The sequence below is a fragment of the Podarcis melisellensis genome (genome assembly GCF_964234715.1).
Source record: "Podarcis melisellensis genome assembly, chromosome: 17".
NCBI lineage: Eukaryota > Metazoa > Chordata > Lepidosauria > Squamata > Lacertidae > Podarcis > Podarcis melisellensis.
This window is the reverse complement of record NC_138534.1, coordinates 31,946,362-31,961,430: the sequence shown is the minus strand read 5'-3', so window position 1 is coordinate 31,961,430 and position 15,069 is coordinate 31,946,362. Positions and strand designations below refer to the sequence as shown.

Below are 15,069 nucleotides of genomic sequence, written 5' to 3'. Positions count from 1 at the left end.
TTGTTTGTTTTTGTTTTTTACGTAAAACGTCCAAGTGCTGTCACTGTGTTCACAGAATATGTATCTTAACATTTGTATGTATTAATAAATATATTTTCTACGTGTCGTCGTAACTCGGATGCATATTTTGACAATTATTTATTTATTGTATGGATCTCTGTGCTGCTGTAAATGTTCAAGGTGGCTCACATTTATATAGCTGGGCCTAAGCCAAAATTGTTACTATTCCCCAAGGTGTGCACATATGCAGCTGCCTGTGGGTTTGTCTTAGCTTTCCACTAGGAGCTTGCAAAAGCTTTCAAAATTCCCATAGGACTCAGCGTTTGAGATGCTGGCCTAATTCTTACAGTGGCAGTAGCCCTGCATCTGGACTGTAACACCTGCCTGACACTGAGTTTTCTATGCGAGAAGAACTTTGGGATGGAGGAGAATTCTAATAATAATAATAATAATAATAATAATAATAATAATAATAATAATAATTTATTATTTATACCCCACCCATCTGGCTGGGCAGCCCCAGCCACTCTGGGCGGCTTCCAACCAAATATTAAAATACAGCAATACATCAAACATTAAAAGCTTCCCTAAGCAGGGCTGCCTTCAAATGTCTTCTAAAAGTTTGGTAGCTGTTGTTCTCTTTGACATCTGGTGGGAGGGCGTTCCACAAGGTGGGCGCCACTACCGAGAAGGCCCTCTGCCTGGTTCCCTGTAACTTGGCTTCTCGCAGTGAGGGAACCGCCAGAAGGCTCTCGGCGCTGGACCTCAGCGTCCGATGGAGGTGGAGACGCTCCTTCAGATATAGTCATACCTCGGGTTACATACGCTTCAGGTTAAAGAGACTTCAGGTTACAGACTCCGCTAATCCAGAAATAGTACCTCAGGTTAAGAACTTTGCTTCAAGATGAGAACAGAAATCGTGCTCCGGTGGCATGGCAGCAACAGGAGGCCCCATTAGCTAAAGTGGTGCTTCAGGTTAAGAACAGTTTCAGGTTAAGAACGGACCTCCGGAACGAATTAAGTACTTAACCCGAGGTACCACTGTACTGGACTGAGGCCATTTAGGGCTTTCAAACACATGAACTTCCACATGCAGTCTGAAAGGGTTCTGCCCAGAAGCAGGCTCACTGCTTCAAGAACTAGGCCTCTAAAGGCAGATTTGCAGGGTGCTGAAGGTAGGGCTACAGGTGCAGCAGACATGAGAGGCAAGTATAAGAGGAATAAAAATAGTTTTTGCTGTTGACTCACTGTGCCATGTTTACCGCTTGGCAGGCACTATGCAGTTCTTGCCTTCCATATCCACAGTTGAAAACTCTGCAGATCACTGAAGTGCATGCAGATGGCAAACAAAATGAGCACGTTTGGCAGCAGACCTGCTTCTCTTTCCCCACAGATTTTGGAATCTGCCTAGAGCTCAGAACTGTCTAACCTTGAAATCTGCCCAGAATCACATGTTTAAATAACCAGGTTAATTTAAGGGTACCAGACACCCCCGTTTCCTGGGGACAGTCCCCAGATTTATACATCAGTCCCCGTACAAAATCCGTTGAAGTTGAAAAGTGTCCCCGGATTCATTGAAAAAAATCTGGTAACCTTAGGTTTTTTTATTATTATTATTATTATTATTATTATTATTATTATTATTATTATTTCACTATCCCTTTTGTGATGAATGCATATGTCAGAATCCCCATTCCATGCACACTCCTCTTTAACAGCAGTGAATGTGTCACCAACAGGTTGCTTAAATGTTAAGATGCAGCTGACCTGTCATTAATCCTGCACGTACACCCTTGGGCCTGACCACATGGGGATTTTGTCTGTGACCGAGCATACTGATTCAGTGCATCCAGTTTTGCCACAAGCTCCCTGGGAACTGAGATGCTGCTCGTATAATAGAACTGGTGAATTGCTGGCAAAAGACAGGAAGCTATACCAAAACGCTGTCCAAAATAGTTCTGATGGAGTTGGGGTAGGTAGACACCTGATGTCAAGCTTAGCTTCCAAACCCAGCACAGACAGGATTGCCACCATCTTTCCCCAGAAGGGCTCCTAACAACTGCATGGCAGACAAACTCAGTAGGTGATTTGTTTCCTAGTGGTTACTGAATTTCCAAGTAGCATGCAGCTGTTGAAAATATGCCCACACACCACACACCATCTTAGGCCATTTCTGAGCCTAAGAAACTACCATCACATGAGTGTATACATAAATGTCCTTTCCAGTGTTTTCTCCATGTGTATGAGACAGCTTTCGGGCTGGTGATTTCTGCTTGTAATAACTTTGTTTTTATTTCCCCATGGAACTGTCCAAGAGGACTGGAGAATTCTAAAAACGGTAAACATTGCATGTCATCAATTTCACATAGGCAGGGCAGGCACTTTACTCCTCCAGGTGGTATTCCCCTGCATGTGCAAGAAATGCCAGTGCAGATCCTCCTCTCTGGTAAGCCAAGGCTTGCTCAGGAGTAGGAGCAGGAACAACTGAGACCACTTCACAGACAGTGGCTGAGGAGCTTTGGCGAAGCTGCGTGGAGGCATTTGAGGGTTGAGCAAAGGCAGATCTAGGGGAGCACAACCAGTTCAGGTGCAGAGTTTTTGGGGTGCCGCAGCTGCGAAGTCCAACGGAAGGTGCCAGATTTTGACATTGCACAGACAGCATATACTGGTGTAGAAGCGTCCACAAAAATGCTAACCCTAATGTACAAAACGCATTGCATTAGGGAAAATTGCATACAAAAATGTGTGTACATTAGAAATTGGCCCTAAAGTGTTGATGAATTTTAACAAGGGCTTTATTATTTTTTAAAAAAGAAAGAAACTGATGTGGTGAACTGAAATTAGCACGGGAAAAAGGAGAAACCAAGAGAAACCAAAATTGACTGATTCACCCACCCTAATGGAGCAGCGAGGGAACTGGAGTGCAGGATTGGAAGACACAGCTAGGACAAAACTGTGTTTTTAATGGCAAGCTCAAGAGACAGGCATTTTCCTCTCTTTTAGATACTACCCACTTAAAACAGGGTCAGCCGTCATTCTCTCCCAGGAAATGTCATTGCAGATGGTTCATAATAGAATGTTCAGCACCTTTGCCAAACTTTAAGTTTTGGGGAGAAGCCATGGCTGTTAAACTGGTAGAAAGCCTATAGGCAACTGTAATAGAGATGTGCTCATAGAAGCAGCAACGGTTTCTTCCTCCACTTGCTGACTCTTATCACATTGGTTTCTTCACAGGAATTCTAGTGATTAAGACAACTGCTTTGCATAAGTGTCCATCATGTCATGATAAAAACGTAAAAAAAAACACCATTTAAGACTATGTGCTACCTTGTTCAAACTTCCGCCTCGCTAATGATCAGAAAACTTCAGAATACTACCCTTTCTGGTTGTATCATTTTCTTACAGCGTTCAGATAAAGCTGCAGCCATTATGTTTGCCAGAGAAGGCTTCTGCACAGGTCTCCCTAGCTGGGTGGGAAGCTATATGGGAGCAATGCGCTGTGCATATGCTCATTTCTCTAATCCAGCAGATGTGGTGGTAGTGGTGGCTGAATTTGTTTTTATTAATAGATTTTCTGGGGTTGAGGTGGGGGCACTAATTTATTGGGTTTCAGGGAGCCAGATTAATTCCCCTTCTTCCCGCTCAGCAACCCAAAGCAGGATTTTAAAAGACTTCTGCAAACAGAGCCCTGGTTGTGTTACATTTCCTAGAGTGAGTCAGGGCGCTGAGTCTTTCCTTCATTTAATTTTCACATCTCCAAGAAATATACAAAACAAGTGATCAGGCTGAAGAAGAAGAAGAGTTTGGATTTGATATCCCGCCTTTCACTCCCTTTAAGGAGTCTCAAAGCGGTTAACATTCTCCTTTCCCTTCCTCCCCCACAACAAACACTCTGTGAGGTGAGTGAGGCTGAGAGACTTTAAAGAAGTGTGACTGGCCCAAGGTCACTCAGCAGCTGCATGTGGAGGAGCGGAGACGCGAACTCGGTTCCCCAGATTACGAGACTACTGCTCTTAACCACTACACCACACTGGCTTTCTGCCTTCCTACTGCTGCCTTCTTTTTCTCTAGCGGGTGTGGCAGAGATACTCATCTCTACACATACTGAGCTTGGCCTTTAAATTCCATAACACATCCTGACCTGAGCCGCACACTTGAGTGGGATATATTGGAAAAATGTTGTGATTTCCAGATGGGAACATTGGACAAGGATGGGTCCAGAAAAGCAGCAAAAACCACATGTGGCTTAAAGCTGCAATTCTCAGGAGAGGGGCTTCTGAGATGTGCAAAGGGGTAAAGACGAGACAGTTTCACTCCGGGAGCACGAATGGAAGGGCACCCTCCCATAAATTTCCCACTTATGGGCCTGTTGACAACCTGGGTTGCATTCTTTCCACAGCCAGTCTGGGTTAAATCCTTTGTCTACTTCCTCTCTAAGCTACGTATTTCATCAAGCAAGGTGAGGAAAATGTTGGTGGCCGTGTCATTTAGTCTAAAGAGAAGTTTCTGCACAGCCTGCCATGACCATCTCTCCACAGGGGATGGAGCCCTATGGAATGCCTAACACAGCATGGTAATCAAAGTACACCCCACCCCACTGATAGTGGCAGAAGGAAGAGTCAGCCGATGTAGCCAAGGCTCTCCAGTGCGAATTACCATCCATTAGTGCCAGAGAAGCTGCCCACAGGCCTTTCCTTGAAGCGCAAGTATGGCAGGAGTAGCTTGGGTGAAGGGGCAAGGCGGGTGCCTCCTCTGTACAATTATAGTGGCACGTCATCGTCGTCATCCTCAGACACGTCTGTGGGGCGCAGGTTGAGGTCCTTCAGGATGCCTGAGATGTTCTCAGCAGCTGGGCCAGAAAGCTCCAGTTCCTCCAGTTCCATATCAGCCACTGAGGCAGAGCGCACCACCGCCTTCCCTCCACTGGGGGCAGGAGAGGGTGGCGGGAAGGGAGAGCCAGGGGCTACCGGGCTCTCTGTCCCTGAGTCTACTGCGGTACTGCTGGGAGCTGCTGCTGCTGCCGCCGCTGCCGCTGCATCACTATCGTGCTTGCTCCACATCTGTGCAGTCCACTTGGCCTGCTCCTTGCCACCCGCCGTCTGGGTAGTGTCACGGAAGCTGGCCAGGGGAGGACGAAGGCGAACACCAGAGCTTGTGGTGCCCTCAATCGCTTTCTGGAGCTGAGAGTTACAGAGAGGGAATGAACAGATGCACCACCACCACCAAAGAAACAAGTCTACAGTTGTTCAGGAGACCTGGAAATCTCCGCCAACATTCACTGAGTGCCTGATGTCTCCTTGGCAGGTGGGGGTGGGTATGGCTATAAATGAGTCCATCTTGAATCAAAATATGAGAAAATATCCATGCAAAGGATGCTGAGTCTCAATTTGTGGAATCTCAATAGAAATACTCAGCCATATCTACACCACAGATAGCAGTGGTTTGAGCAGACTTTGCGTCATCCCAGGGAACCCTGACAATGACAATTCTACTCAGGGCATAAAGGTAAAGGTTAAAGGACCCCTGACAGTTAAGTCCAGTCGTGGACCACTCTGGGGTTGCGGCACTCACCTCGCTTTACAGGCTGAGGGAGCTGGCGTTTGTCCGCAGGCAGTTTTTCCAGGTCATGTGGCCAGCATGACTAAGCCGCTTCTGGTGCAACAGAACACCGAAACCAGAGCAGCGCACAGAAACACTGTTTACCTTCCCACCAGAGTGGTACCTATTTATCTACTTTTGGGCGTGCTTTTGAACTGCTAGGTTGGTAGGAGCAGGGACCGAGCAACAGGAGCTCACCCCGTAACAGGGATTTGAACCACCAACCTTCTAATCGGCAAGCCCAAGAGGCTCAGGGGTTTAGACCACAGCGCCACCTGCACCCATACATGCAGGGCCTAGAAGCCTTTAATAAAAAATCAGCAGCACCATCACTAAGCTAACATCCCATTAGTGGGGCAACTGTGAGATAAAACCAGCAGGAACTCGCTGGAACTGAGTTTCTAGAAAAATAGCACTGGATAAAACCAGTGTTAATGTACAAACATGGCAAGACTGCCCTGATCATACCTCTCTTTAAAACTATTTGTCTGCCTTGAATCGTAGTGGCTGAATCTTTTACTCCTCTAGGCAAGAGCCAACTGGCATTGGACAATGCAATGACTATCTGAGACTGATCAAAGGAATACAAAGGTAGCAAAGTTAAATTTACCTCTTCCAGGGCAATCACACCTCTCAGCTTCCCCATACTGGTTACATAGGCATGGCTGAGTCCCAGCAATGAAAACAAGGTGTGTGTCTGTGCGAAGGGAGAGATAAGACAGTTTCTATCAGTGAGAAAAGAGAACAGGCCAGTCATTGTAGATTCATGGAGAATCTGAATCGCACGTGGTGGATTTTGTTGCACCCAAGTCCAGAAGAGAAAATTCGGCAAAGCCAAGAGATGAAATCTTCGTACTTGGACCTGAACCATTAATGGTGCAGATCCCACCTACTGTAATGTTTTGTTGGTGTTGAGAAGAAATTGTGGCAAGTCCACTGGTATTAAGCATAACACACTGAAATTCATGTAGCGTAAGAACCATAACTACAGAAACTGAATTACAGATTATGTTTTTGTCTGAATGAACCTGATGAGCAGTTCTGTACTTCATGTGACCCTCCAAGCTCAACCCAGGTCACTGCCAGGTGTTGGCTTGTCAGGGGCTTGAGAACCTTTTGTTTCTGCCCCACCTCCCCCATAATTCCAAGCAGCATAAACAGACAAATGGCACCACACAAGTTGGGTGACCCACCAAAGTTTCAACAAACCCAGGGCTTTTTTCAGGGGAACTCATTGAAACTCTCAGGTGGGTGCCATTGCCATTCTATGAGAATGAGAGAGGAGTTCATGGTGAGTTCCGGCACCTATTTTTCTAGAAAAATAGCACTGAACAAACCTCGTTTATGGAGCTCACGTGAAACTAGAAAAACCCTTAAGTTCTCAAATACCGTATTTTTTGCTCTATAAGACTCACTTTTTCCCTCCTAAAAAGTAAGGGGAAATGTGTATGCGTCTTATGGAGCGAATGCAGGCTGCGCAGCTATCCCAGAAGCCAGAACAGCAAGAGGGATTGCTGCTTTCACTGCGCAGCAATCCCTCTTGCTGTTCTGGCTTCTGAGATTCAGAATATTTTTTTCTTGTTTTCCTCATCCCAAAACTAGGTGCGTCTTGTGGTCTTGTGCGTCCTATAGAGCAAAAAATATGGTACCTGGCAGCTCACAGTAGACAGTTGATGATAGCTGTGCTCCACTTAGGAATCACAAGTTGTCCAGCTTATGGTCAGGAATGGCTGTGCATTCCAGGGGAGGTGGAAAGGGAGGAGAACGGATGAGGCATGGAGACATGGCTTTGTGTCTGTAAAATCATGGCATAGGCCCTACAACAGGAAGGTCTGAGCAGTGGCGTAGCGTGGGTTGTCACCACCCGGGGCAAGGCAAGTAATTTGCACCCCCTAACCCGTGGATTTGCGCCCGCTAACCCTAACCCCCAGATGTTGCGCCCGGTGCGGCCGGCCCCCCCTGCACCCCCCACGCTGTTTGTCTCTTGCATATGTGAAAAAGTAGCAGCAAGTAACCCCAATCTCAGCAATTCTTGGCTTTGTGACTATGAAATACAGTTTTGACCAAGAGTCAGGGGGGGGGAGTAGACAAGATTGGAAAGCAAGAGGAGGGCTGGGGACTGTGGGGGCTGGCCAAAGAGGGCGGTGGAAGACGGAAAGGGACAGGGCAGCGACACTCACCTTGTGCAGGGATGTCCTCTCCACCAGCTGAAAGGGTGAGGGGTCTATGCGGCAGCTGTTGAAGCACACGTTTTTCTCTAGCTCCTCCTGCTCCCAAGCTTCTATCTGACACAGGAAAGATGCATTCACACACACAGGTTGCACTCCTATCTTTTCCCAGGCTGCTGCTGCTGCCGCCGCCAGCACCCATATCCCATAGACAATATATACTCTACCTTCCTTGGGCCATTTCAGGCAGCTTCCTCAAACAATGTTTCCTGCACTTAGTGCCCTGGAAGCCTGCCTGCAGCCATTTCTAGTGGGGATTAAGTTCTCCTTATTTCCTGTCTTCCTTGCAAGCCTCTCCTACCCCTTTCGTCCTTGTTGCCTGTTGTGCTTGGAACTCCTTGTCAGAACAACTTTCCCTCTTTCCAGCCAATCTTCTCCATAAAGTCTATGGGTTTAACTCATTACTCCTCATCCCCTACTGAAACTAATTCTTCTTTGGAGATCACTCGTAGCCGAGTAAAATTGTCTTCCATAAACACGGTCTTAACAGTGAGTCCGTAAGTGACTGTGGGGGCCAATTCTGGTTCCAGATGTCCATCCACAGTGGGAACACAGGTTTCCGGGTGGGAGTTGAGGGTTTGCCAAGTGTGCCTTCCTCTTAGCACGTTTCTCCCTTTTGTCCTGACTTTGAGTGTCTTCAAAGCCCATGACACCTTTGGTAAAGGCTGTTCTCCAGTTGGAGCACTCTCAGGCCAGTGTTTCCCAGTTGTTGGTGCTTATACTACATTTTAAAAGATTTGCCTTAAGAGAGTTTTCACTTAAACGAATAAGTTTCATATCTGAAGCACTCTTCCTGCCTTGAATTCTGAGCACTGCAATTTGTTACGGATTACGGGGAATTGTAGCTCTATGAGGGATAAACTACAGTTCCCACCAGAATTCTTTTGAGGGGGGAAATGTTCAAGTTTGTCCTGGGTCAGACTAGAAATCAAAGTAGCAATTTAGACCTTGTGTCCTCACCAATATGCCACTTCAGCAAACAATGAGAGAAGTTATAGACCCTAAGCTGGTCTATGACCATAATAAAGATTTGATTTGATTTGTTATAGAGCCTTCTCTTAGGACATTATTGGCGCACGAATGAAGAGTTAATGTTCTAGGCTGCAATCCTGTTCATGGCTATGTGGGACTGATGGGGTTTAAGAAGCAACACAGATTAAAATAGTTTCATTTCCTTTTTTGCAAATTAATTTTGAAAGGATCTGTCACCCTAAACCTTGCTGACAATCTCTCTTAGAATCCACTCACCCAAAAATATCTGAGACAGTTCTCTTAGTTCACATCTAGGGCTGCGTACGCAATTTACCTTTTTATTTATTTTTAAATATTTTTTATTAAAATTTACATAATTTTATCATCAATGTATCAGAAAAAGAAAAGAAAAAATACTATTCCCAAATCTCCCCCACCCCTCGTGACTTCCCTCAACTCCCTCTTCTGTTTCTTACATATTAATTTCTCCTGCTTGTTTGGTATTCTAACTTTAAAAGTCTTTAAAATAGTTATTATTGTTCTCTTGATATTTCAACATCATTGTTATTAGGGAAGCTTTTAATGTTTAATAGGTTATTGTATTTTAATATTCTGTTGGAAGCCGCCCACAGTGGCTGGAGAAACCCAGCCAGATGGGCGGGGTATAAATAATAAATTGTTGTTCTTGTTGTTCTTGTTGTTGTTATATTTTCTGTATCTAACTTGGTAATTGTAAGTGTTTAATTTAAATCTACTAGTGAGTCCATTTTACCGCATTGTTTCCGTAGGTGTAACATAAATGGTTCCCAATCTTTCTTAAAGTCTCTATTGTCCTTATCTCGAAGTCTTTCAGTTAACTTTGCCATTTTAGCGTATTCCATCATTTACGCAGTTTGCCTTTAAAACACATTTCCCACCTCAAAGAATTCTGCTTTAGAGGCAGAGCAGAAGCTTCAATATGTGTAGCTGACCTGAATGCATATATGTGACCTCCTACTTTCCCCTCCATCTTCCTCTCTCTAGGTTACATTTTAGATTGTAAGCTACCTGGGACAGGAAGCTGCTTACTGTTCATTGCTGTGTAAAGCACAAAAGCCCCAACTTCTTGCCAACTGAGAAAGGGGGCAAATCTTGCCATTTCTTTCCAAAGCAATCCCATGATTGGTCCATGGCATCTCCTGACATGGGGATGGCAGCCTGGTCAGTTCTCCCCACCCCTCTGCCCCTCTCTTATGGGTCAAAACATACCTCTTCTGGCTTCATTGGGTCTTCAAACTCTGGGGACTCCTGGTGGGAACAGAAAATAAATCCCAAGATTAGATCAAGTATTGAATACACATCAGTTTCTCAGGATAGGAGAAATGCAGTATCTTCCTTAATAAGCCTCCGGGTTTTCTTATTTTTATTCATTTTCTTTACATAGTACAAATATCTAGAATGTTGATGTGAGTTTTAATCCGGTTTTAGGTCATCAAGGATTTATTTATTTATTTTTAAATGTTTTCAATGTTTTATGGTTACGTTCTTTTTTATTTTGTGACATAACAAACAAATAAATAGTGCCCGTCCCACCCACCTGGATATAACGGCACAAAGGCCCCAACACAGATATAAAGCCCAAAATGCAAATTATATACCTGTGAGGTGAAACTGTCTGCAATCCAATAGTACAAAAGCAAAACAGAAGAAACACAATAGGGACCAAAAGGCAGTTTTATGCCAATCAAATGTTTTAAAAGGCTTCCCCCACCTGCTGCCATTTTGGTCATACTCCAGTTCGTCATTTTGAGGTGTCATCTCCCTCATTACATTACATCACATTACTATCCTTTTCCATTTTCAACCCAACAAATGCTCCTGTCTTAGAAGCCAGCAGCCCCTGCTTTCCAGTCAGGCACAAAGGCCTCCTCACCTGCTCAGCCATCTCTTCCTGGTGTGGAGGGTGGTAAAGGCACAGGAGGTACCGCATCAGTCTCCTCAAGCGCCAGAATCTCCGTCCTGTGGGAAGTAAGACCAGAGGAAGGAATGTGTGGTCCCTCTACCTACTCCATAATCTAGACCAGGGGTCAGCAACCTCAGATGGGCCGGACTATATATATAATTCCTATGCCCCACAAATAACCCAGAGTTGTATTTTAAATAAAAGCACACATTCTACTCATGTAGAAACACCAGGCAGGCCCCACAAATAACCCAGAGATGCATTTTAAATAAAAGGACACATTCTAAAATCACGCTGACTCCCAGACCATCTGTGGGCCAGATTCAGAAGGCGATTGGGCTGCATCCGGCCCACGGGCCTTAGGTTACCTACCCCTGATCTAGACCAACAAACAAATGTACACAGTTACCGAATGCTAACTTGAGAGAGCTTGGCCAATTCTCTTTTATTTCTGACGGGGCAAAGAAATTGCACAAGCCATTGCAGAAAATAATGTCAGATGTTCCCTACAGTAGGACAATAAAGGCTTGTTCACACAAGGGTGAACATCCCCTGATGACTCAACACCTGGTGGCTCACAACAACTGAATTTGTGAAAAGCGTTGTGCTTGGGGTTGATGTATACTGGGGTGGAATTTCCATAACACCTCAGCTAAGAAAGGGGGTAGGGCTTTCTTCCCTTTCCCCAGGGACTCAGCTACACTTGTCAATTATATCATTATAACTATGTTATAAACATATACACCAGATGGCTCTGTAGAGCAGTGATCCGTCACCAATGGAATTTTGCATTGAGAGCTTTTATAGCGTTTTTTTCCTATAGCGTTGTATTTTAATTAGTACAGATCCAGCCCAGCAAACATGTGGCCTGGCAGCTAGTTGTCTAAACCACAGGGATTATCAAAGAAAGAGGATAGGAAGCAACATGACTGAATTTGTGAAACAACAGAAATCATGTAGCAGCATGAAGGGAAGCCTGGGCAGGAGAGGTGACCAAACTATGGGGCTTCCTGTATCTTCACTCCTGTTTTCCTCCAAGTGAGCAAAGATGAGTTGATGACGGGACTCGTGATCCACTCTGTAGCATCACACTTGCGGTCTCTATTCCCCTCCCATTTCCCACAGAACAGACGGGCAAGGGCAGTCAAGCTTCCAAGTGCTGACTGGAATGGCCACCAGCTTTGAGGGTTTTAAAAGAAGATTAGACAAAGTCACCAGTTGCTGAAAACCACAGAAGGGGAGAGGGCTCTTGTGTTTGGGTCTGGCTTGCTTGGTTCCCCGTAGCTATATGGTTGGTCCCTGTGAGAACAGGATGCTGGACTACATGGGCCACTGGCCTCATCCTGCAGACTCCTCTTACACTCTTCTGTCCCACCCCAAGACAACAGGGTATGTATTTCTGTACCTGGAGTTTCCTGAGGGGTTGGTGACTCTGGCAACGGCTTGTGAGGAGCCACTGGGCCATTGGGTGGTTCTGAGAAACTGCTGATGAAAGCAGGCTGTTGTGGAAGCTGCAGGAGAAAGGTGAGCAAAACAAGGACCAGGATTTAACTTGAAATATTTTCCATCTATTTTGCAACTTTCCCAAATATTCTTTGCCTACATTATTGCAGCAATCTCTGCATTAATCTCTCCAAACATACATTACAAAGTAGGACTGATGTTGAATGAGAAGGTTCCCCATGAGTGAATTCTCAACAGGTGAGATTTTAACCAGAGACTTCCAGGTCCAAATCTCATCTTCTTATAACAATGCTACTCTTGTTTTCTCCCCTTTTCCTTCTTCCCACTCCTGTTCCTTCTTTCACTCTCCTCTTGGGCTCTGTTCCTCACCTTTTCCTTCACTACCTCGGGCTTCTCCTCTTCATCCTCATCCTCATCCACAAAAGCAAACGATTCGTGCTTCCACCTGTGCCCATCATATGGTGTCTCGGCCATTTTCTGCTGCTGTGTTTCCCTGGCCAAGCGCAGACGGCGCTCAGTGCTGAGGTGCCTGAGCAGAAGGGCCTGGAGCTCTGGCCGCTCCACAGAGCCCAGCAGGATCATGGACTCTACAGGAGGAGAGGGAAAGAATGAAAGCAGGTAAGGCCAAGTAGGGCTTTCTTCCCTTTTCCCAGGGACTCAGCTACACTTGTCAATTATATCATTATAACTATGTTATAAACATGTACATGTGCTCTGTAGAGCAGTGATCCGTCACCAATGGAATTTTGCTTTGAGAGCTTTTATAGCGTTTTTTTTCCTATAGCGTGTTTTTTTTTATCAGTACAGATCCAGACCAGCACACATGTGGCCTGGCAGCTAGTTGTCTAAACCACAGGGATTATCAAAAGAGGAAGGCCCCAAGTTGGCTGCTGAGTCAACTGGACCGTCAAACAGGGGCGGAGGAAGGTGGGTGTGGACCACCCTGGGTGTCACCACTGAGGGGAGTGACAAAATGCCAGGCGGCACTCACTGCAGGGCTGCAGCGTGCCCGAGCCACGCGTTTCTCCTAGGAGAGATGTGGTGGCTTGGGTGCACGCAGGCTCCGCGCTGCCCAAATGGTCTGCCCGCTGCCTCCCCCCCCCCCCAGTTTTAGGACAGCTGAGTGGGAAAAGGCAGGAAGACTCTGGAGGCCCTGTGGTGCGCCCCACTCCTATGGGCGGCTCACACCACCCCAGGCACCTAGGTGGCTTCCTCTGCTGCTGCCGTCAAACCCATATGAGGAAGACAAGGTCTCTCTAGAATGAGCCATGGGTCCTGATATGCATTTTGTGTAGAAAGACCAAGAAGCAGGTTCTAGTCATGCAGCAAACAAGGTGCCACTGAAGCAGAGATTGCCAGCATGGTCAAACTGCCAGTCTCATCAGCCCAAGTACAACCAGGGATAGTGAAAACTTTAGTCAAACATGGGGAGAGCTCAAAGTTGGCTGCTACTGCTGTAAAGGCTGGATCATACTCTAGTCCCCACCCACCCACCCACCCTCTGCAACAGGCTAGTTCTATGTAGACTCAAAGGCAGAGAAGTCTCCACTTAGTATCTCTAGGAATGCCACTTCAAGGAGGGTCTCTGCAAGTTCTAGAGCACTAGTCTTTTTGAAAAAAGAATACTGTGTTCAGAGGAGCTCTAGAGTCTCTTGGAAGCTTATATTTGGCTCCTCGATGAGAAAACCAGGAATAGTAGACATGTTTTCATAAAAGACAACTTCCCTATCTTAACTAGGTTTCATCCTTTGCAATATGTGGTGGCAGAGAAGTGTTAGTTGCATTCTAGGCCTCTCGGGCCCATTCTCCATTCATGTGGGGTAAAAGAGAAGACTCAACAGGGCTCTGGCCAGTTTCCTGCAAAAGAACGCAACTGTATTGCATAGAACATGCCCCAGAATCCTCTCTGCAAACTTCTGGAGTCCCTTGGATGCAGAAAGTGTTCTCTGAAGGTAGAACGTTTGGGAAACGCTGTCCTAGAGACCTGACAGAATCAAAGCCATTTTTGATAGGAAAAGGTGGCGCCCAAGGTTATTTAAATCTTTGGTCCGGAGCCAGTATGTGGTGGTATAATTTTCCACTTGGGAAGTTCTGCAAGGTTCTGGTTTTCTTAGTCAGAGCTCGTTGCAGCCAAACAACCTGCTTCTGGCTCTCATCCTAGCTCTCAAACACATGCCTAACCACACTGCTGTCCCTCTAGAAATATACTCGTTTTTCTCCTGTGCCTCCTCCTTCTTCACAAACAGTATGAGGTTTTCACACAGAGCAGCAGCAGTTGAGCCCACTCTGTATCTGACACCAGCCTGTTGAAGCCTCCTCTTCCACAGAAAGCACCGGTCCACCGAGCCAAGTGGTTGGTGGCCAATTCCTGCTGTTCATGCCTTCTGTTGCAGTTTCCCTCTTCTCCTGCCAAGTTCTCTGAGCAGATTCCTCAACCCTCTCCACCAGTCATAACTCACAGAATTGTACAAGGCATCAGAAGTGACAAAGGCATTCACATAACTTATTATTAGGCAGGTGTTCAGGGTTGGTTGTTGTTTTTTTAGTAGACCTGAGACCAGTTCTGGCAGGATTTTTTTTAGTAGACCTGAGACCAGTTGCGGTGGGATTTTTACTGTTTCAAGACCAGAAAATACACGTAGATTATTTTCAAGACAGTTTCACCCTGGAGGCGTAGAACCTAGAAACTAGACTTGGGAAAGTCTTGGCCCTCTAGGACTAGCTTGGGAAACCATTCATGAGCAAATACTGAAAAGACTTTGGAGAATTAGTAGAACATCAACAGGAAGAGGTGGAAGAGGGCGAAAGAGAAGAAAGTGCAGAAGGAGAGGAGATAGGCAGAGAAAGCAGGAAATAAGGAGGAAG

General features: G+C 45.8%; 1 protein-coding gene across 3 annotated transcripts in view; it reads right to left on the bottom strand.

Moving 5' to 3' along the window:
- CLCN1 (chloride voltage-gated channel 1) overlaps window positions 1-15,069 on the bottom strand; it is a 110,058-nt gene continuing 94,989 nt past the window's right edge. For all 3 annotated transcript variants that reach the window (XM_081893894.1, XM_081893893.1, XM_081893892.1), the window contains exons 17-23: window positions 12,574-12,791; window positions 12,146-12,251; window positions 10,711-10,796; window positions 10,047-10,085; window positions 7,779-7,883; window positions 6,209-6,295; window positions 1-5,180 (exon numbers count right to left, since the gene is read on the bottom strand). In XM_081893894.1, coding sequence (XP_081750020.1) covers window positions 4,761-5,180; window positions 6,209-6,295; window positions 7,779-7,883; window positions 10,047-10,085; window positions 10,711-10,796; window positions 12,146-12,251; window positions 12,574-12,791 — 1,061 coding nt within the window. In that variant the 3' untranslated portion in view covers window positions 1-4,760. The remainder of the gene's footprint in view (window positions 5,181-6,208; window positions 6,296-7,778; window positions 7,884-10,046; window positions 10,086-10,710; window positions 10,797-12,145; window positions 12,252-12,573; window positions 12,792-15,069) is intronic.